The sequence below is a fragment of the Ursus arctos genome, unplaced genomic scaffold (assembly GCF_023065955.2).
Source record: "Ursus arctos isolate Adak ecotype North America unplaced genomic scaffold, UrsArc2.0 scaffold_25, whole genome shotgun sequence".
In the NCBI taxonomy this organism is placed as follows: Eukaryota; Metazoa; Chordata; class Mammalia; order Carnivora; family Ursidae; genus Ursus; species Ursus arctos.
This window is the reverse complement of record NW_026622930.1, coordinates 37393568-37416600: the sequence shown is the minus strand read 5'-3', so window position 1 is coordinate 37416600 and position 23033 is coordinate 37393568. Positions and strand designations below refer to the sequence as shown.

At 45.7% G+C, this 23033-nt stretch overlaps 1 protein-coding gene across 4 annotated transcripts in view; it reads left to right on the top strand.

The window, feature by feature from the left end:
• Window positions 1-23033, top strand: part of PRKCH (protein kinase C eta) — a 221880-nt gene that overhangs the window by 172433 nt on the left and 26414 nt on the right. For all 4 annotated transcript variants that reach the window (XM_048219933.2, XM_057318504.1, XM_048219935.2 and 1 more), the window contains one exon: window positions 22361-22499. In XM_048219933.2, coding sequence (XP_048075890.1) covers window positions 22361-22499 — 139 coding nt within the window. The remainder of the gene's footprint in view (window positions 1-22360; window positions 22500-23033) is intronic.

Genomic DNA, 23033 nt, shown 5'->3' with positions numbered 1-23033 from the left:
CAAATGGTGCTATCAGATACCCTGGAAGAACAGAGGTTTTTCTTAAGTCTTTAGAAAGACCAGCTCTAAACTGTGAAAAGGTAGCAGTTGAGCCTCCTTTTCTTTTCGGAGAATGGGGTGTGGGTGAGGGTTCAAACCTGCAAAGAATTCTGCTCTTGTTGGAGAAACTGTGCTGGTTTGTTCAGATCGTGTAACAGGCTTATAAAAGTTTATTGCAGTTATGTGGCCACAAAGAGAAGTTTATTTCCAGCCCTACACGCAGAGCGTTGCATCAGCTGTTATTTATAACTGGATTACGGAGCGGCAGCACAGACTTCCACCCTGGCGGGCCGGTGCCTGCCTTCCTGCACAAGGGGCTTGCTCGTCTACCAGCAGCTTCTCCACCGCTTTCTCTGCAAGGCCCTTGGAGTGAGTGCTGCCTGGGGGAGGGGGAGACATCCTATGTGAGCTCGAGGTCTCTGAGAATGCGGGGAATATGTGGAGGCCTCCAAATTGTGCAAATTAAGCAAGAAGCGGGTATTAAATCTTCCTTTAAATCCATGCAGTGAGAAGCCTTGCCCCTCCCAAGTTCACCTCATGAGGATTTTCACACTCCTTTGACAAAGAAATGGGAGTGTGAGCAATAGAGGAGAGCAGGTGACAGTGAGTCAGGAAATTCACCCTTCAGAAGAACAGGTCTTGTCATCACGAGCCCTTCCCGGGGTACCTGTGGCTCTTGCGTGAATTCTTGGAGGGCGGGAGGGAAACCTGTCTTATTTTTGTTTTTGTTTGTTTTAACGCCTACACTAGAGGGTGGACTTGAGAAAAATGCACCGTGGCCGTGACATTAACTTACAGCTGGGGAGACCCGTTTTGCCCCAGTGCAATCTGCCTGCTGCTGGTGGGCCGCTTGACCGGAGCACGAAGAAGGGGAGACGACTGGGGCCGAAAGAACAGTGGAGTTTTGTTTCCTCATCTGTGAACAGACAGGTTCAAACCTGTCAAAGGCGGTAACTGAGTTTCCTTATGACTGACTTCTATGTGGGGTAGTGATTTTTTTTTTTCCCAGAAGAATCTGGTTGAGTAATTCAGAAAGTTAAAAAATAACAAAAAAAGAAATAAATGCGAAAAGTTAGCCAAGGTCTGCCACAGATGCCAGGAAGGTACACACAGACTGGAAGCGTCTGTGAGGTCTTTGTTTGCTTCTCCCCATGCAAATACGCGGCCCTGCCCGGCGGAGCCTGAGTGCAGCATGTGTTCGGCTGCCATTTAAGAAATAGGACTCTGTTCTCCGCTGCTTATTCCTTGGGGTTTCAGAATGTAAAATATGAAGTGTGTATAATCACAGTTCCCAGCACTTCTTGGCATTTCAGCGTTGGCAGCAAGAATGGGAAAAACTGAAGCTTTTACGGCCAGGAAGGCTGAGTGTAATCTTTGTGCCGTGGCACCACCAGAGGAAGCGAATGTGTGAAGAAGCACTCTCCCTCTGAAGTCCGTCTGCGGGGCCGGCTGTACCTGGTTCGGTTCACGGCAGCTATTGTGTATTTTTATACTCTGTGCTCATCAAAAAAGAGGTAGAGTCAAGGGCTTACCATGCGTGACATAGTTCCACAGTATCTCCCTTGACCTGTAATCTAGAAAGGGTGGCCTGTGTCACACTGTGTTTAAAGAGGTTGACTCTAGAACTGACAATTTATCAGAGAAACTCAAGATACTGTACCTTCTAAGAATTAAGATAAAAACTCATCAAGGAGTTCAACACGAGAAAAATTCAATGAAGAGCAAGCACTTTCAACAAAAGACGAATTTCAAGAAATTGCTTGAACTTTGAGTAGGCTTAGATTCACTGAATTCACTGGCGGAAGACATCCTCAGCCCCCATGTCTTAGGTTGCCCAGAGGAGTCCCAGTTTGGTTTTGTGACCTCCTCACCCGCGCCCCCTTTCATCCTCAGAGTCCCATTTTGGACAGCACAGTGCACAGTCACCCTGCAAAGAGGTGTCTACATGCTACAGCTTTTTTTTTTTTTTCCTGTGAAATGGTAGAACCAAAGGAAAAAGGATATTTTTACAAACTGAGAGGAGCCCGCTTCTGGAGGAGGGGCATTCTCTCAGCATTTTCCTTTCAGAGACTATCGGCTCCTAGTCCATGAATTGGAAATGCAGCTACTAACCATTTTAGATCACCTTTTTTAGTGTAAGTCACTGTCTTGGTGTCAGAGACACATTGGGGAAAACTGCCTTTCCCGGAGTCCCATGGTTTACTTTCTTTGCTTGATACTTTAATATATTTCCGTGTGATACAAATTTGTAGTCATAACTTTATGGGCCTCTATTCGTCTGTTTATCCATGTATCCGGTCAGTGGTTCATTTATTCATGCAACGCATATTCATTGAGACCCACTTTGTGCCTTAGGATATCACAGTGAGTGAGCAGGATAGGGCCGGGACTCAGCCCACCGGAAGCAGGTGTTCCAGTGAAACATATAAAGACGTAAAAGTAACCACCAGTCGTGAAAATTATGTGGAAGGAGATAAGTGAGTTTTTCATTTTTAGTTTTACTCCATAGAACTAAAGAAAAGGGAAATGAAAGAGAGAGATACCTCTCCCCATGTGTCATCTTTGAATGTCTAATGTATTTTATCTGGGGTTCAAACTCAAATAGCTTCAGAATTGGGTCTGATGAGGACATTCCAATCACAGAGTTTTAGCCAAATAGAATTAATATGTCTACACAACTAAAGTTCAGTTTAAAACACAAAAACAAGGGGCCCAAGGCTGGGCCATCAGAAACTGTCCACACTCCATTTGGCCCTAACTGCTAAATTAACTTCCTCCAAATCCCCCAGATGTTCTTTTGCTCCAGATCAATACCCACGGGGCCTGGTTCAGTCTTCCATTTCAGTAGCTCCTCTTGTGGTTCTCTCAGAGAAAATGAGGCCAGTATTAGAATTTTACAACCACAAGCGAGTTTTTCCACCTCACTTTGGAAACATTGAGCCATCCCTCCAAAGTTTGGAAGACAGAAAGACTGCTCAAGAAAATCTGCTGGAAAATTTGAGAGCTAAGAGAAATGTCGGGAATATCATCTTTCATCATGGAATTTCTACACACTGCTGGTCTCCTGTGAGTCAGCAGGAGGAACTTCACCACATTGAGGCCTCAGGCCTCCGATCAGTGGGGATGCGGCAGGGTCCCAGCCCCAGCAGGGGTATGTGCAGGGTCAGTGGTGTCACCGTCCATGCCAGCCCCGGAATGCTGGCTCCTTTGAGTGTGTGACACTGATTCTCCTAAGCCAAGTTCAAACTCCCTGGGTTCTTGGGTGGGCTGTCTCTGAAAAGCTCATCTTCCTCTGTTGTTTTTCCAACATCCGCCTCCTGCCACTCTCCCAAAAGGTTTCTCTTCAGTGCCAAGAGTGGGTCTCCTAGAGAATCAGAAGCTATCCTTCCCTGAGACTTCCATGAAGGATGGGATAGGCCATCGGTCACCTGACCGCCTCCTCTTCCTCTCGATCACACAGTGACTTCCTAAGCAGACACTGAATGTAATAGTTCGGTCGTAATAGAATGAGAGAGTTCCTGGAGTCAGTGGCCTTCCACGAAGCCTCTTACAAGGCATTGATGCCTTCAAATGGAATTACCTAGACTCTGTTTCCTTTGAAGGTGAATCTATATGCATAAACGTCCTTGTTCCCTTTGGTCCCCAGCCTTTAACACAGCAACTAACTAGAGGAATGTGTACTAACCACTACGTTCCCTGGATTCCAAGAAACTACAGATCACAAGATACTGATAATTTTTGATTTGATGAAGACAAAAGTACTGGCAGTTGGCAAGTTTTTTGTTGCTGTTGTTTTGTTTTGGTCATTAGTTTTAAGGAACTTACCTGTTCCGGAGGCATTAGAGGGAAGGGAGCAGGTATAGATCTTAAAACCAAGGCAGTGCAGAGGTCGTAGTTTTGTTCTTCTCTACAGAGCAAAAAAGGAATGTTTTCCTCTGTAGGCACAGTGATAGAGATTAGCGCGGTTAAAGATATTGTTAAGGCCATCCTAGTGACAGCGAAAGGGAAACAGAAGCCCAGATGGTTGGAAAAAATGTATGATCAGCTGGATTTTCAAGTTCTTCCTTTTTTATGTGCTAGTCAGGCTTCTCCAGGACAGTATATAAAGAGCAGTGGTATGTGAGACACCCACATTTTCCACTGTGTCAGAAAAGCAGAGTCTGCCTGCCCCTCCTCAGTTTCCCTCTGGGTGAATTTGTGCTCTTAGTAATTCCTTTGCCAGAAACTGGGGAATCTGGTCTCAGATAAGAGTGGCTTTGGATATCTCTCAGTATTATATAGGGGAAAGATCAAAAATGCCCGAAGGTGGTTGAGTTTATCTTGCAAATGAGGCCCTCTATTATCAGTGGTCTTTCTCTGCTGGATTTCTCCTCTCTAAATGTATCTTAAGCAGTAGAGCCTGAGGACATTATTGCTTTCCGTCAGAACTTACAGTCACATTTTTTGTTATTTTCTCAAGACAGTGCCACTAACTAGATTTGTAAGCATCCTGTTGTCACTTCGTTCACATCCAAGTTCTCACCTTCTCAAGGTGAGCACGGTCCTGAGGAATGTTCAGATTCTTGTCAGGCATTCTTAGCCTGGATGGTGGGGCTGGGCCAGTCCAGGGTCCGGAGAGCTGGGCAGAGGCAGAAGGGGGCCCTACATCCTGCCAACCGTCCTCCCCCGTGCCGAGCTTCAGTCCCCTGATGGAGCTCGTGCTTTCTAGGATTTGCGTTTGATGCAGGTTGCGAGTTATAGCATAAATGTGTGTTTGTTTTAAATGGACTTTTCTGTTTGGAAAGTGCCCTTCACCTCCACCTGACACGCTCTAGTTCACTCATTTGTCCTTGTTTGGCTGGTGCTTTGAAACAAACATTTAGACTCAGAGTAGGCCATCCCTGAGTGGTCCCTGGGCTTTGTCTGATCACGAGGACTTTGCCATTGAGTCACTCATTGACTCTGTCCCGCACATCTGCTTTGTAGTGGGTTTGTCTCTGAAGACCAAAAGATAAGTAAAACAGGATCCTTGCCCTCAAGGATTTAGTCTACTGGGGGGCTCCAAGTGCATATATAAATTGACAGTTGAAGACATAGTACCATGAATACTCAATGTAAAATGTCATGAGAGCACAGAAGAGGAAGTTATTAACTCTGATGGAGAGAATGAGCGGAGGCTTTAGAGAGGAAATGGTATTTGAGCCATGGGTTCTCGTTAACAGCCAACTATGGACATACAGGCCAGGGAGACGGAGCAATAGGAATGAAGGCCTGGAGGCAGAAGTGTGTCCTGTGCCAAGGAATCATGAGGACTCAGTGTGACCGGAAGAGCAGAGCAGGGGGAGGCGGCAGTAGGTTGGGGTGAGAACACGGAAGGCTTTGAATGCCAGGCCGGGAACTGTGGGCTTTATTTACCTGTCAGTAGAAGCCATCAGAGGTTTTTGAGAAGGAAATAAACATAGTGTGTTAGACAGAATATAGAGGAGAAAGCCTAGAAGCCAGGAGTTCAGGTAGGAGGCCTTGGAATAAGTCAGGCAAGAAAAAGGTGTGGTGGGGCCCCTGGCTGGCTCACTCAGAAGACCATGTGACTCTTGATCTCAGGATCATGAATTTGGGCCCATGCTAGGTGTAGAGATTACTAAAAATAAGCAAACTTAAAAAAAAAAAAAAAAGAAATAGGCATGACTTGAAGCAAGCCAGGACAGCAGGGGGAGGAGGGAGAGCAAGGAGGACGCTGAGGAATTGGGTATGGGGTCTGAGGAGTAGACATTAAGGATGATTTCCAGATTCCCAGCTGAGAACTCTAAAACTTTTAACTGAGTGAAGACAGCAGTTGGGTAAAATCCAGGTTCCATCCTTTGTTGTTTGAAGGTTTGACATTCCTAGTAGCTATGCCCCCAAGTCAGTCACTCTCTAATTTTTCATGCAGGTCTGGATCTCTGGAGAGGGGTGTCACGGTAGAGATCTAAACTGGGGAGCCATCTGTCTAGGGTAATGTTCGAATCCGTGGGATTCAGTTGCACACAGCAACTGCACAGCTGGGCACGTTGTGCACTAAACAACTCTCAGGCACCCCGTCAGAGTCCTTGAAGATTTGTGTCATAACTATGAATTTTCTAGGAGCTGGTGGTAACATGTCTTCAGAAAGGGGAGCCTTTTTCTAATTTGAGCGAAGGCACCATTTGGTCTAGCGGTAGTTCTGGAAAGAAAGCTAAGAAAAGGCCAAGCACAGAACCTTAGGAAAGAGCCCGCCCTTTAAGGGAGAGTGGAGGAGGAGCCCACAAAGGAGACAATGAGGACGGGTTAGAGACTTAAGTAGGATTGTATTTGGTTGCCTTGGAATTTACTTGAAAACACAGCCTTCACACCGTAAACTCTCATCTGACTTCGGTTTAGTGACTCAAAGTAGAGCCTCCACTAATATTATCTGTCCGTTTTCCCTTTTCCTATAGCCACGGGGTTTGCCTTGACCCAGCAGGTGGGAGAGTTAACCGTCCCCATTTGCTAGGACAGAGAACCATCAAACCTGGGGCTCTGTTCCTGAGAGCCAGCGGGGGCTATGAGCATCACCCAGGACAACTAGCAGCCTCTGCAACGCCCAAGCCAGAGCCTGCCCTGTGGGTCCTAGGAGAGCAGGCCACGTTTGCTGTCCCTAGGGCAGGGCACTACTACCTCAGGTCACTCACCCCTGTTCCATCTGGCTCGGGCCAGCCAGGAGTCAGGAGCCGCTGAGGCAGCTCCCCGCCCAGAACAGGGAGAACCTCTCTGTTGGCCCTGAGTCCCACCCTCTGAGGGCCTGGCAGGGTAGAGGAAGCTTTTGCCTCCTGAGCCACACAAGAAAGAAAAGGCAACCCCAGAACAATGGCTTGGAGGCTGTCTCAACTTCCTTTTGGCAATAAACTACATTTGGAAGCTTACAGCCTTCCCCATGTGTGCCAACAGGATGGTATAAATACTTCTTACAGAAGAGAAAGCGTGCCTTGGCCCATGATTCTCTGCCTACGCAGACCTGTCATTGCCGCCTCCTGGCGCTTCTGACCTCATTTGTATCAGCGGAAAGTTATAGGAGGAGAGATAGCACCACCTTTCTGGCCAGGAATGTGTCAGGTAACCCAGATCAAAAACTCCAAGTTCACCTCTATGTCAACGGGATTCTGGCTCTAGAGGCAGAGAAGACACTGGAATGGTCGTAAAACTCAGAATGAAACTGGAGCCTCTCTGAGGGGGTGGACCTTGATTGCTTGTGTATCGCCTAGATCAGTGCAAATGTGCTGTTTTCAAAGGAATTCACTTTTTTCAGATCTTAAATTTTAATAATTTTCTTTATCAGCTGATTCTCTGCTTCTTAATTAGAACGAGGGTTAGAGTCCCTTTTCCATTGGAAAAAAGATCACTTGTCTCTGTGGCTTGCTTGGTTTTTTTGGGTTTTTTGTTTTATGTTCTGTTTTCTGGTTTTTGCTAACCATAAGCGAGCCTAGGTTCCCTGGCTCTGTACATCCAAGGCTCTCAGGAAGCTCTCGGGATGATTTCATACACTACATCCTCTAAATGGGCAGGTGATCACTTTACCCCTTTTAAAAAAAAGGACTCTGCAACAGAGAGGAGAGCAAAGACATGTTCTGTGGCGTCAGGGGGAAAATCCAGGAGTAGAACCCAAGAAGCTGAGGTTCAGGAAATGTGTTCCCAGACTGCCTTCTCTGAAAAACACAGGCACCCGGCTGGTTTCCAGTGAAATTTTGGTTTATCAACTTTCAAAAAAAGAAATTAGTTCCATATGATGGAAATCATGTTCTTTGGTTTAGGCTTAAATTGAGCTTTTAAGTAGTTTCTATGTAATATTCCAATCCCTTCTGGTTTTGGAGTTTTCCATTGAACTGAAGAAAAAAAAATCAAATGAGCTTTTCAACTTGATGAAGGACTTCAGGAATCTCATTATTCCTTCTCTTCCTGGACTGACCTTTTAATTTTATGCAAGACGTACAGGGGTGATTTGTCTTGTCTGGTTACAGTCCGCGCTGCCGTAAGGCTGCTTAATCACCAGGCACACACATTAGTCACCGGTTGTTGCACCTACAAGCCCAGCTTCCTTCAGTTAACTCGAGGACCAGCCTGAGCGCTAGAGAGGGGACAGTGCACCTGGACGGGTGGCATCAGAAATTCACAGCAGATGCAGAAAGCAGCTCTTGTCATTTCTTCCACGTTTCCTCAGCTCCCTGTCTCTACAGGACACCAGCTTGGCATGGGAGGGAGATACACCGGCCGGAAGGATCTTAAACATAAGGAGTATTTGGGTAAAGGGAAGGCAACCAGAGTTTAGGGTAAGAAACTTCAGGCTTGTTCAGTTCAGTCAACACTTAATTGCCCACTCAGCCCTGGGCCAGGCACCTTGTTCTGAGGTTAGCAGAAATAGGCATGGGGAGGACCTGCAGGGAAGCCAACAATTACAGTCAGCGTAGTCAATGCTATAATTAGAAGTATGCACCGCATACCACCGCAGCACGGAGGGGAGACACCAAGCTTGTCCTGGAAGGGATGCAGAGCCCTCCCGAGACAGCGAGGCTTCAGCGAGAGAGAAGTCATCTGCCCGGGACAGAGGAAGGTGCAGGCCGGGGGTTCCTCACACTGTCTGTGGTGGTAAACCGGTGGGGTTTTTCCTTTTTCAATCCATTTAGGACTGGTATTTTTATAAAATGTAATAAAAGTCAATCACTAGAAAAATAAAATTTTAGAAGGACATAAAGTAGATTCAACAAACATGAAAGTACTGTCCAATAGTTATAAAAGTCTCTAAGTGCTTACTCAACTTTTCTTCTTACTTCATTAGTACTTCATTTATTCGTCTTCATTCTTTCATTTGCTACTTCATTGCAGGCCAGTCGTGGTTTATTGGTGAGTACTAATCCAAGGGCACAGCAGGGCACAGGGGAGGGCAGAGAGGTCCACGAGAGAGCAGGGGGATCTGAGAAGAGGGAGAGCCCTGGGGCGGGAAATAGGGCTGCAGGGGCAGGCAGAGGCCCCACCGTGGAGCCCTGTGGGCGCTGAAGTTAGGCAGGGCCTCTTAAAGGTACAAGCATTCAAGAACTGACTTTCAGAAAAACAGCTGGCCCAGCCCAAAGAAGGGGCGAGAGCAGAGGTGGTGAGACCAGTTAGGAGAGACAGGGATCCAGGTGGGACATGACGGAGCTACACGGAGGCCAGGGCGGCGTGGTGGAGAGAGGGTGTCTGGTTCTAAACACAGTCGGGAGGAGTGATTGTCAGTTCTCAGTGATTGCATAGAGAAGTGGGGAAGGGGTGTCACCCAGTACCATCTGGTCATTTACAGATGAAGAAACTGAGGCCCAGCCAGGTGACAGAGCTGAGTCTAGAAGTTCTGCTTTCTGGCTCAGGACAAGTTTTCTTACCCCTTGACTAACTGACCAGACAGGATACCAGGTAATACCAGCATTCCAGCGTGTGCACCCCGAGTCTCCATGCTACCTCTGAAGAGAGGGAAGGTTGTGTGTCCTTCTGAAGGTTCCAGGTACACTGAGACACCAGCTTGCTCACAGACACCTCACACCCCTCCACCCCGCTGCCCAGCTACACTCAGCCAGCCTACCTGACCTCCCGTGCTCTCTTCTCCCAGTCCCTACCTTCATGACCGAAGCTACTCCAAGGTTCACTGTGTCCTGTAGTAGCCAGTTAAATTCATGTAAATCCTGTTTAGGCAGCTGACAGAATTTTTAATATCCTTCTTTTATAGGAACAAAGGTTGCTCTCACCTATAGGCCAAATATGAACAGGCAGTCACCAAGCGGAGCCAATTTTCCTTTCTGGTTTCTCTTGGTATCTCGTGACTGGTTTGGAAGGATTAATGTCTGGAGTAGGGTGGATTTGAGAGTGTGTTCCGAGCCACAGAGTTTCCTGGGGTGTCGACCTGGTCGTCCTAGGTCATCCCTGAGACAGGACTCCAGCTTCATTTTGGCTTCGGAAGTCCCGGATGGATGCCAGGGGCCCAGGACAAACCAGAATCCACCCAGTTTCCTAGTAGTGCCCCACATCCTCTAGCCTCACTGGGTCTTCAGAACCAAACCCATACCAGAGGGCTGGGGGGGGGGGCATGCCGTTCAGAGGAACAGCCGTTTATCAGGGACCTACTATGTGCAAAGCACTGTGTTAAGCACCGAAGAGAACTCAAAATAGAAGGATAGAAAAAGGAAAACAATGAGGCACCTGTCCTCATGGAGATCATATTTTAGTTGGGAAAATAAGAATCATAAAATAATAGTATCCTGGGGCAGGATTTTGGAATTTGCGCTCTCTGCCTGCCCACTCCCTTGAATCCCCATAACCTTTGTCGGCTTCCTGTGGCAAAGGAAGGTAAACACCAACGCAATGGCCGTAACAGAGATTCTTAAGTGTGAGCACGATACCTGGATTTGACTACTCATCTGTGAAAACACGCGATAAAAAATATTAGTAGGTTTGGACATGTCGGAAAGATACCTTTATCTATCATGGCGTTGCTTGTTAACAGTGAAAAATTGGAAACAACTTCTCCCAAAAGTGGCCTTGCAGGATCTGGATTTTATCACATCACTGAGTATATGAGGCAGTGTCCACTATTGGGTTCGTGTCCTAAATAATTAGGCAGGGAATGGCTAGAAAGCAAGGACTGGCTGCGCTGGCAGAGTTTTGACTGCATTACGAGGCACGGTTGCCATGTTACTTATTGGGAATTCTGTGTTTTATTTCTGGAGAATTACAGTTCCTCTGTCAGCTTATTCTGCTTAGAAAAATGGGTCATTTGTGCATTTGACAGACTGGGATGGAACTGGGTGAACCTCAACTTGAGCCAACCTTTTCTCATTGCACTGAGCAGGGCTGCTGATAGTGAACAGAGATCATTCCTCTATCTTTTTTATTTTTAATTCAAGTATAACCAACACACGGTATTATATTAATCTCAGGTGTACAGTATAATACTTCAACAATTCTATGCATTTCACAGTGCTTATCAAGATAAGCGAACTCTTACTCCCCTTTATCTATTTCATCCATCCCTCCCACCCACCTCCTCTCGGGCAGCCGCTAGTTCTCTGTAATTAGAGTCTGGTGTTTTATGTTTGTTTGTCTCTCTTCCCTTCATTTGTTTTGTTGTGTTTCTCGAATTCCTCAAAAAATTGCCATATCATCCAGTAATTTCACTCCTGGGTATTTACCCAAAGAAAATGAAAACACGAATTCAGAAAGACAGATGCACCCCTGTGTGAATTTCAGCATCATTTACATTAGCCAAGCTATGGAAGCAGCCCGGGTGCCCATCAACAGAGGAATGCCTAATTCCTCTATCTTAGCGCTTCAGTATTTGGTCTCAGCAAAGATGGGGAAAGTAGACGAAGGTATGGTGGCTGATGGAGCTTAACCAGTTCTTGAGCTGTTTCGCTCACGGCTAGCGCCGGGCCCCAGCACTGTATGCACATCTTACTTTGGCCCCGGGCTCCACTACCCACAGAGCAGTTTATAAGCCAGATGTGTCTCTTTATAATATAAGAGACCTACCTGCCCCAAATGCAAAAGCTGCCAGTGTTATTTAATATTTCCAATGTTTGTGTATCCTCTCTATCAGTTTTGATTCTTATAAAAATCTTGAGGAATAAGCCATGTATGTGTTATCTTTTTTACTAACGAGAAAATAATAGTTAAGGTTTCTCTAGTACTTAATGCATTCAGGCACGGTTCTAAATAATTCGCATTAAATAACTCAGTTCTCATGATGCAGGAACTTCTATCTGCATTTCATGATGAGGAAACAAGTATGGAATTGTCACGTAACTTGCCCAAGATCGCACAGCTAGTAAATAGCAGGGCCAAGACTCAAACCCAGGCGGCCTGGCTCCAGAATCTTTACCCTTAACCTTACACTATACTGTCTTTTGGAATCAGACAGAGGTTGGTTGAGTAACCTCTCCAAGGTTGTGCGGGGATTAGGGAAGGAAGCAGAATGAGGGAGGCACATGGGAGCTGTATTTCTCCACAAGAGCACAGTTGAGAATTTGCCCTTGGCCTCTATCTAGCCATGTGTGTGAGGACTGTGTGCTTGGCCACTAGTCTGAATTTGCTGTGTCCCCAGAATTGGTCACTCCGGATTTGTTACCAGATAAGATCATCAGCATGGATTTCAGTTCTCTAGGAAATATAAAATATACCCCACTATTATTGGTATATGAAACCTTATATTTGCAAAAGATCTTTAAATGCCTCTGTAATATACATATGGACATAAAATGTTGCCACACAGGTCACTTGTGGAGTGAAATCCAGGGTTGGTGACTAAAGTCTAGCACCTTGTGACCTTAATGGTTTTTTTTTTTTTTTTTAAAGATTATTTATTTATTTATTCGACAGAGATAGAGACAGCCAGTGAGAGGGAACACAAGCAGGGGGAGTGGGAGAGGAAGAAGCAGGCTCATAATGGAGGAGCCTGACGTGGGGCTCGATCCCGTAACCCCGGGATCACGCCCTGAGCCGAAGGCAGACGTTTAACCGCTGTGCCACCCAGGCGCCCCCGTGACCTTAATGTTTTAACAGAGAAACTGAGGTGCTGAAAAATTGAGCAAACTAAAGTAACCATTATTTCTGCATCAATATTAGTCCAGCATTTAGGCAACAAGAATGTTAGTCTCTCAAAAGGTCTCTTCATCAGCAACTTTTGCTTACAGGTTTGATGATACTTTCTAAGCTAATTAAGACACACAGGCTAAAAAATAATTTTCTCCCTAATTTTTGAATTATTTACTTTTAAGATCTTGGGAAGTTACAATGACTTTACTTATGCATCTAAGAGATTACTTTTATTAAGAATACTACTACATAAAATTGAAATAGTTTTTGGACAATGTATCCACATTTACTCAAATAGATTACTCAACAATATGGATGTTTTGGGAAACCTGGTTATAAGACTGAGTGCTAGGGGCAGAAGGGGTAGGTGCTTAGGAAGTAGCAGTGAGTTCTTCCAAAGGAAGTTTCTTAGGGGCGAATTCGATGTCTTCTGTGCGTTTTGCTGTGATATGCCCAGAATTAGGAGGAGATCCGTAAATCCTTGGAAAGGGACTCAGATGTGTGTTGCTGTCATATGTCCAGCCTGTGATCGGTACTCTGAAAATGACCTCAGAAATATTCCGGGCCTGCCCTTGGAGATTTTGATCATATTGGAAAAAACAAAGCTTTATGCAAAACACAATTAGAGAACACAGCAATACCAACTATAACCCAGAACTAAAATGTGAGGTTCTTAAAAAAAAGAAAAGTAATAAATAATAATAATAACAATATCATAAATAAAAAATAAAATGTGAGATTCTTATTTAATTCCAAGGACCCGGGAGTGGTTCTGAAACCATAGGTATTCTCTTGGGTTTTTCAGACTTCTGTTTAAATAGCTCAGGTTTAATCTCTGATGGAAAGAGCAGGTAATCCAATGAGACCTGCTGATGTGGCCGTAAGTTCTGGTTCAAGTCAGAAGTCTGTCTCCCCTCCCCTTTGATATTGCACAAGGCATTACTAATGTTGGCAAAGGTTTGTGTTTGGCCAGTTGCCAAAAACAGCCTGACTGTCCCTTCCTGAGGTTGGTGCTACCAACTGCACTCCTTCCTGTCGTAAAGCGTTCCTCACCACCCCACCTCCCCCCAGCAGTGTCCGCAGCCCCTCTCAGACGCTCCTATTTCTTCTCAACAGAATGCCTTCAGGGAACCAGCCTCGCTGCTGACAGCCTAGTACCCCCAAGTCAGAAGAGCCCTGGGTTTCCTCTGAGGGCACCAGCCACAGCTGGACAGGCTAAGAAGTCTCATTGTCCCTTCACTCGTCAGGCTGTGTATTTGCATGGATGCCTCAGTTGTGTGGCTAATCTTTCTGAGGATGACAGCCGCAACATTTAGCCACTTACTAACAGTAATGTGACAACAGTGGCTAACATTTATTAGCCTAGCGCTGTGTGCCCTCTAAGGTTTAAGAGTTTCATTCTGTGAACCTGTCTGTTGGTATTGGTGCCGTGTGTGCACATAAACCTAGCAGGATCCCTCTGCCCCGCCCGTCCCCACTCCACCGCTGCCCCAATTATCATTAAGATCACGGGGGTTAAGAGGGACCCGTGTTCTGATGCCTCCTCATTGGAAATCATTCCCTCCTCTGCCTTCCGGAGCACGCCCTGCGAGCAGCTGGCGGGGAGCTCCTCCACACCTATGCTATTGCTCGCTGGCAGGCTCTCGGAATCCCTGTGACTCTCTGATCCATTTCTTTGTTGGATTTCTGTGGCCGGAAGCAAAGCTGCCCTCGCAAGTGGTTTTCCATGGGGTCCGCTGCACCCAGCTCTCTGCATGGGGGAAGCCTGACAAGTCAAGCAGAATTCATCGTGTTGACCACCTTATCCCCCCCAGACTGTCAAGTGCACGTGTATCCTTGGCTCTGGCATCCTTTCTGTGTTGTCAGAACGAGGCCCAATGGTCAGGAGTCCCATCACCACCAGGGATCAGTCATCTCCTTGGTGTCTTTGAAGCCCTCCATCCTGCCTGCCTGCTTTCCCGCGCAGACGGCATCTGCGCGCTGAACGTCACTCGGTATCACGTAGGAAGCATTTTGGCAAGGGGAGTCAGTGAGAGAGGTTTTCTTGGCAACTATAAAATAAAAGTACTGTAGGGAGCTACTAAATAAATTTGTGCCACTTCAGCTAGGGAATTTCAACCCTCCTGGGAGTAGGGGTGGGAGGCCTGGAATGAAACTTCAGAGAGAAGGCTCAGCTGTCAGCTTGATGGCTCATTTACTGGATGGTCCCTAGGGAGACGTGTGGTCTGCACGCCGTGGACGTTCACCAAACTCATTGCCTGCTACATTTGTCCAGAGAGGCAACGGGTGTTTTCTTTGTACATTTTTTTTTTCCAGCCATAAGACAAGGCAAGGGGAAATTTCTCGATCCCTTTGCTCAAGTTAAATTGGTCCTGTATATACCCAGCGGTGAAGGTGGGAACACGCTGCCTGCATCCTGAGTGCATCCGCCACCAGACCTGGATGGAAACCAGCACCTGGCCTGGGGGACTTGTGAGTCCCTGGCCCTGTTTTAAAGGGAGTGTAATAGCCAGACTTGTACAGGGTCATTTGTATGCTCATTTCCCAACTTAAGTAGCTGATGGGAGAACTATGAAAGGATGGGGGAGCCTCAGAGGAGAGTTGGTAATACTTCCAGGGTTGGAAGTTGTCTTCGAGACTTTATTCCTTAGAAAACGAGTTATTTTACATTCAGCCTCAGAATGAGTGTTCATGTCTCACGTATTTGTTCCTAATTTGTTCCAATAGATCAGCCCCACGAAACCAGATAAAATGTCACTTTGTGAAGAGAAATGGCATGGGGACTTCATTTCATAATTAGGAATGTTGCTTTGTTTCTTTAGCAGGGCCTCATTTTCATGATTAAGTTGGTTAAGCACCATGGGGACACATCATGGGGCAGTTGAAAAATCAATGCCTTCACAACAATTATGTATTTGGTAGACCCTTCAGGTAATTTCAGGAGTGAATAATGAGCTTGTGGCAACAGGTTCGGAATTCTGAGCCCACAAACGTTCAGGTTCCGTAAGCAAGGAAGTTGATTTTTTTTCAACATGCCCTTGCAGCCTGAATTCCAAAAGAAATCCTTTCCATCTCTACCACTGGATTATATTCCCTACACATCTTCCTTGGAAATTATGGCCGTAAATGGTACAGAAACCAAAGAAAATAATTAAAGCCAAAACATGTAAACATATATTTTAATGACTTCTTCCAGGCTATCAAAATAATATGTAATTCCCATAAGAAATTTAGAAAACACAAAGCAAAGAAAAACTATTTATAAACTTATCACCCGGAAATAGACTTTTAACCTTCCCTCTTAGCTTTCCATCTTTCCTTCCCTCCTGTTTTGCTTCCTTCCCTCTACCTTCCTCACAACCATAATTAAGAGACAATTGAAAATATAATTTTGTATACTGCTTTTCCACTTAGAATTGTATCAGCCTGTAAATAAGTCATGAAATCCAGCAGCCATTAAGGAAAAATTGAAAGATTTGACTGTATAAAAATATGAAAGTTAATAAAACTTAAAAACAAATTGGGCAATAATATTTGCAATCTATATAACAAATCACTACTATCCAGAATATGTAATGAGCTTCTAAAAAATAATCAGATAACTCAAATTCTAAAATGGGTAAAACATGTGGACAGGCAACAGAGAGAAGAAATACAAATGGTCGTTAAACATATATTTTTTTAAAAGCTTACTCTCATTAATAAGAAATGAAGTTAAAACAATGAGATCATTTTCCCTAGCAGATTGGCAAGGATTTAAGGATGATGATGTCTGACTTGAATAAGGAAGCCAAATGGATGTTCTCGTACACTATTGGTGGGAGTATAAATTGGTGCAAACTTTTTCAGCAGTTCAACATCTGTTTATTAACATTTATATCCTTTGACACAACATTTCTACTTCTAAAAGTCTATCTGAAGTAAACCTTCCTGCAGGTGTGCAAATAATGTTCATTCCTCTCTGGTTTGAGGCTGTAAAAAATTGAGAGCCATCTAAATGTTCATGGAGAGGGGACTAGTTAAATTATGATACGCTTTTCTAATGGGATCTTAGATAACCATTACAGAGAATGAGACAGATCTATGGGATATAGAAATATGTCCAAAATATTTGTTAGGTAAGAAAAGCAAATTGCTTCATAATATATGTTAGTGAAGCATTAAGAAGAAAAGGTTTGAAGACTATGAGACTGTCATCATTTTCCCCATGATTTTTTCAGGAATGATTGAATTTTATGTAATGGAAATATTACCCTTGTAATCACAAAAGAAACAATTTTCAAAAGATAAAAAAGATAAAAATATCCCTACATTTTTAGTCCTTTATAAAATTTTAGCAGCTTCCATAAAATTCTGTCATGTATACACCATAATTTGTTTAGCCATTCCCCTATTAATAAATAATGTGGCTTATTTCCAAATTTTTGCTGTTACGTAAGATGCAGCAATGAACATTTTTGTAAAACAGAATACTGAAGTTTACGCGTACAGAGGCATCGCATCATGTAGCAGGGGTTGAGAGTTAAACCAAGAAAGAATCTATTAGATGATTTTGAATGTAAAAGGTTATTGTTTTCTAACCCTATTAAACCTTGACAAGACTAGGGATGGCCCATTTGGAGGCAGAAGAGTTGGGTCCTTGCTTCCCCGGGCGCTCAACGGTGCCGCCCACCCTGGCTCTAATTTATCACCAGTATTTGTGGTCCCGGTGTGAAAAAGACCAGGGATCTTATCCTCAGGATACCCTTCCCATTCCATTCCTTCTCCCCAGGTGAACTCATCCATGCCCAGCTACTGACTCTCAGATTTATATCTCCAGCCTAGCCTTTCCTCTGACTTCTCGCCATGTATATCCAGCTGCCTTTAAACGTCTCCACTTGGATGTCTAAAAAGTAGCTCAGTATGTCCAGAATAAATTCTGTGAGCCAGAATAGGCTCACGCCTTGTTCCCTTTTACTGTCTACATCCTTCCATTACTACATCCCATTACTTTTCCCCCCTAATTGGTCTCGGACCATCTAGTGCCCTTTGCCTTACTGCCCCACCCTGCTCCAGGCCACTATCATTTGTGTCGTGAACACTTTAGTAGCTTGCCAGCTAGTTTCCTCAAGTTCTTTCACCCCCCTCTAACCTGTTGTCCGCATTGTAGCTGGAGGCTCATTGTAAAATCACAAGTTAATGCCATCTGTCTCCTGTGTATGACCTTTCGATGATTTCTCTTTCTTCTTGGACCAAAGACTGGAATTTTGACTGGCCCCTGCCTTATCAGGTTCCTGCTATCTCCGGTCTCATTCGGGACTCTGAGCCCTTTGCATATGGTTTGGCTCAGAGATGGTCCTCTAAGATTTGTGGGGTGGGTGAATGGCTGAACATCTTGCGTTAAGTAATACATGAATGGCACTTCTAGCTCATTGATGATAAAATCAGATATTAGACTTCTGCTGTTTCAGTGACTTTTCACCATCTTTTTTTAAGAGAGAGAGAGTGTGTGGGAGCACGAGGGAGAGAGAGAATCCTAAGCAGGCTCCACGCCCAGAGCAGAGCCAGTTGGAGCTGGTCGAGCCTGGAGGGCCCAATCTCACAACCCTGAGATCGTGACCTGAGCCGAAATGAAGAGTCGGATGCTTAACTGACTGAGCCACTTAGGCGCCCCTCAACATTCTTTTACCAATTTAACACAATCAGTCTTGCCTTGAAAAAAATCGCAAGTTTATGTAAACCCAGACACTCAAAATCCAAGCTAGCCCTAAGTGGTTTTGTTGTGAATTTGTGATCATAATATTAAATTCATTCTTTCCAGCCACCTCTTCACCCTTACCCACCTACCAGTCTCTTCTCCTTAGAAGAGAGCAGTGAATTATCTTCTGAATATTTGACCACTGGAGACGTATTTGCTGTGCACACCCCTATTCCTGCACATTCAAAGATTGGGTAAAATCCACTGAACTCCCTCTCCATGCACAGACTAAAATCCAAAGCAAAAAAAAATTTTTTTGGTAAAATTTTGATTATGCATTTCATAACGATGTGCACAAAAATGCCCCTTTGTCATAATTCAGTCTTGGGATATTTACTGATTATCAGATAGTTCTTATTTCAATTGGGGACGTGTTCTCAGGAAATAATCCACTAGCAGGATTAGCCGACAGTGTAATACCAGGATATAAAAGAGTGATTGCCTGCTATGGTGGGTTACGCGCCCGTGCTTTAGAGGGAGCTGAGCAGACCTGAGTGTGAATCCTGGATTTACCCCTGGGTAACTAAATAATGCTGCTGTAGATCCTAGTTCAGAGGGTTGTTACGAGCATAAAATAATATGGTTAAAGCACTTACCATCTAGTGAACATTCCGTGTGTGTTAGGTACTATCATACTATTATTCTTATCCACAGAATCTTTTTTCAGGTTCTCTGGACACAGGCACACACATACCCAAATGAGCAGACAAAAAGCAATATACCTGTAATAGTATATTGACTGTATGTTTTATAATGACCAATATCAAAGTTATATTTTATTGAAGAATTGTTGTCTCTTAGATTCAGATATGAAAATATTTACAGATGAGATGATTTTATGTCTTGGATTTGCTTCAAGATCTGAAAAGGGATGGGTCAGGTAGGGAGTGAAGGTATACACAAACGAAATTGGGCATGCACTGACTGTCGCTTATGGTCTGCGATCACCACGGAAGTTCTTATAGTCTCTGTACATTTGTATAGATATGAAATTTTCCATGATAAAAAATTTTTTCAGATACCTTAAAAATAGTTACTGAATAGCCTCTTAGAGTCATTCTTGTTCAGGGAGCCAGCTCTCAACTCACCTTCCTTTATTTCTTTGGGAAGAGTCACTGATTCCAGTGATCTAAGCAGAAAGACTCATGTCATTCTGTTGTATGACTCTCGGAATAGCTCACGGTGTAAACAAAATAAATAGAATTTCTGAATTTCCTTTGTCCTCAACCAGTTGGGATGCTTCTCTGAAACCACTGAGGGCATTTTAAGTAACCCCAATTACCCAGCAACAACAATGTATAAAATAACTCTTTCTACCTTTCCGTGTTTATAGGACAAAAGCTATAGCTATGAAATACTGGTGCTCAGTGAGCTAATGAATGATGAGCCCGTAATTGTGTATCTGGCATTTTGGGATCTGAGCCTCTGCCCTGTATGAACTTGTAATCTTCATTGTGTAGCCTTGTTAAGTTTGGCTGTTGAGTTACATATTGGCATTGAAGGTTGTGGAACTACTCCAAAGCCACAAACTGACCTCTGCCTATTTTGAAGTCAGAAGTCATGGGGTGACTTTTTTTGCTTTTGCTTTTTTAAAGTAAAAATAATGATTACCCTTAGAATGGAAGCTGACTGTGGCCATGAATGGGTCTTTAACCTTTGGATCTATTTGACTAACCCCGTCAATGTTTTACTCTTTCATCTGGCTGCAAGCCCAAGCAAAAGTATTATGATTGGGTCCATAACTGCCTTTCCGAAAGTAGTTTCCCTTCTCCAGCTTCACCAAAGCGAAGAATTTGAACTTGTATTTCAGGATTCTTCTTTTCCCTCTGGAATCCATCTCTAAGGGGAAAAGCACATCCCTTTTCATAAGTTTAATTACTTTGGAACAAGGATCCCAGTGAGGTTTATGAAGCTTCCTTTCTTCCCCTAAAAAAAGACAGGCTCTGAGTTGGCTAGGGCAGCCCACTCTTGTCTGTCTGAAATGCTTCTGTTTACCTCTGTGGTCAGCACCTTCTGCCAGGCCCAAGCTAGAGTGAGGGAGGAGGAAGCCTTAGCTCCAGCTAAGGGGAAGACAGGTACACAGAGCCTTCCAGAATACAGTGCAGGACACAGAATTATAGAGGCATGAACTGGGTACTCTAGGGGCAACGTTGACTCTCCGGGGATATCAGGACAGAACTTAGAGAAAAGGTGTGAGATGCTTGGACGTACGGGCAGAACTGATAGCCTGGGATTATATTACACTCTTAATTGAGCCCCCTTGGGATTCCAATTTGGGAGTTTTGTCTGTTGGATAGCACCTGGTATGAAACCAGCAATGGTATTTCCCTCCGGCCTTATACAGTTCTGAAGAATACTGAAAATGAGTTTGAAATGTCAGGATTGAAGTGTGTAAGCTGCCTCTGCGGCCTCGGGCTTCCTGTGACGGGAATGAGTCGCGCCCCATGTACTGCTCAGGTCTGTCTTCTGGCCAGTGAGGCTGTGTTCCCGGACTTCTCGGTGCAGAGGGCATGGTGCTGGGTGGCTTACAAAACTGATCGCAAGCACTCGTCTCTCCCGGAACAATTCCTGCTACCCGTGACAGCAACTGAGTAATATCCAATTAAACCGCTTACTTGGGATGTTAGTCACAAACGCTTTTGAGCAATCGCAGGTCAGTTCTTGAGACCGTTGTAGGTTTCTGTTAGCACTTGTTTTCTGTTACCAAAGAAAATCCTGTACAAGTCCTTAGCAAGCTAACAACTTTGGGAAAATTCAGAGACCCAGTAACCTTGTTTGGCAACGCCAAGGAGCAGGCTCGGGGCGCAGGTCCACACGGGCCTGGCCGGCTGGGCGAGAACATGGTGTCGACAGAAGCCACCCCCAGGCTCACTGAGACCCCCACGGTCTTGCTCTCTCCTGCACCGGCAGGCTGTCATCTCTAACCTTGGCCACCTCTGATGTGTGCCATCACGGAGAAGCCAGACAGCCAGGCGCTAACAGGGCCTGGGGTCTGCGACCATTCCTGGGAGAATGGCTGAGAAAGACCTCACTTCTGGCAGTGGCCTCCCTCCCGAGTACACGATCGCAGTCATCCCAGCCACCACCCTGCCTCTCGTGAGTCCTCCCTCGCGGGGGTTAAATACGGCTTGCTCCTATAGGGCAGGGGCTGCGGGGGGAGGAAACCGTCTGCACAGATCACAGCCCCCTGAAAACAGTTGCTTGTTGGGAAGTGGGATTTCGTCTGGACAAGGGGACGAGGCCGGGTTTGGTTTAGGGTGGGAAAGGCCTGCTTCTGAAGCAGGCGCTCAGAGGCCCAGCACAGCTTGGCTTAGCCGCTCACTCCCAGGGAGGCTGCGGCCAGGAGCGCCGGGCGGAGAGGAGGCCCGCTCCGCGTTCCCAGCCGGGAAGCTCCTCCGCTTTGACCTCGCTTATCGGGCATTCCTAGAAAACAGGACTTTGTTTGCGTTCCTGGGTGTCTCCGGCGACCGCTCTCTGTAAGACCTGCGTGGTCAGGCTGTGTCAGCTCGTCAGCTCGCAGGGCACGGCCTGGAAACTGGTCCCGCCAGCTCTGTCATCACCTAGCCGCCTCTGAGTGGAACGTGATCCGGGCTGGACGGACACCAGTCTCTCCCTCAGGCCAAGCAGGCCAACAGAGCTTGGTTCCCAGAGCAGGGCTGGGAACGCGGAGCCGTGGGAGCCCCGCCACAGCCCACTGCGGGGTGAAACTCCAGAACGACAGGCCGGTAGCGACTGGGAAGACGCCCCCGTGAGGGGACACCATGGCGCCTCGGTGGTTCTGTGTGGTTCGCCTGTTCCCATGGGACCATCATCTAGGAACCATGAGGCAAATTTTGAGAGTTGACATAAGTTTTTTCCAAGATAACCCAAAGAAGCCTGTTACCTTTGAAGCGCAGGCGGGAAGCTTGCTTGGGAGGGTCTCATGGCCCACCCCACGAGCCAGCCCTCCGGGTCTGGGGCCTGGCCGTCCTACACAGACTGCTCTCTCTCTCTCTCTCTCAGAGATCTCAAACTGGACAACGTACTGTTGGACCACGAGGGCCACTGCAAGCTGGCAGACTTCGGAATGTGCAAGGAGGGGATCTGTAACGGAGTCACCACGGCCACCTTCTGTGGCACGCCCGACTATATCGCTCCAGAGGTGAGTGCAGCTTGGGAAACCCCGAGCGTTAATGTCACAGGCTGCTTTTGTGTCCTGAGCTCTGGGCGCGTGGAAAGCTGACACGTCCACACTCCCCGAAGCCTCATTGGGTGAATGATGCCTGAAAATGTCCTTGGTTCCAATAAAGAACAGTTTGGGTTAAAAAATTTTTTTGTAAACCTTGCAATTGCTTTAGGCATTAGCCACGAACGAGGACAAAGTGTGCTCTACTCAGAGCTATTTGTTTTCCTTTTTGTCTCTACTCAGTGCTTTGATCCCAGCCCCGTTTAGCAGAAGTAAAGTTCCTCAGTCTTTCCCATGCGAGTGAGCCCAACCCCCTCCTCCCTCTACAGGGACGCAGCGCCCAAACCCTTTCTGTTTTGGATCTGCACGTGCCATTACCTTGGCCGAAACAGGCCATAAAGGTTTGATCACCTGGATGAAAAGTCCTCGGAGTTGAACCACAGAGAAAACAGACCGCCCTCTAGAGATGAACTGAAACCTATTTCCTAATGCATCGTTTCCCCTAGTCCT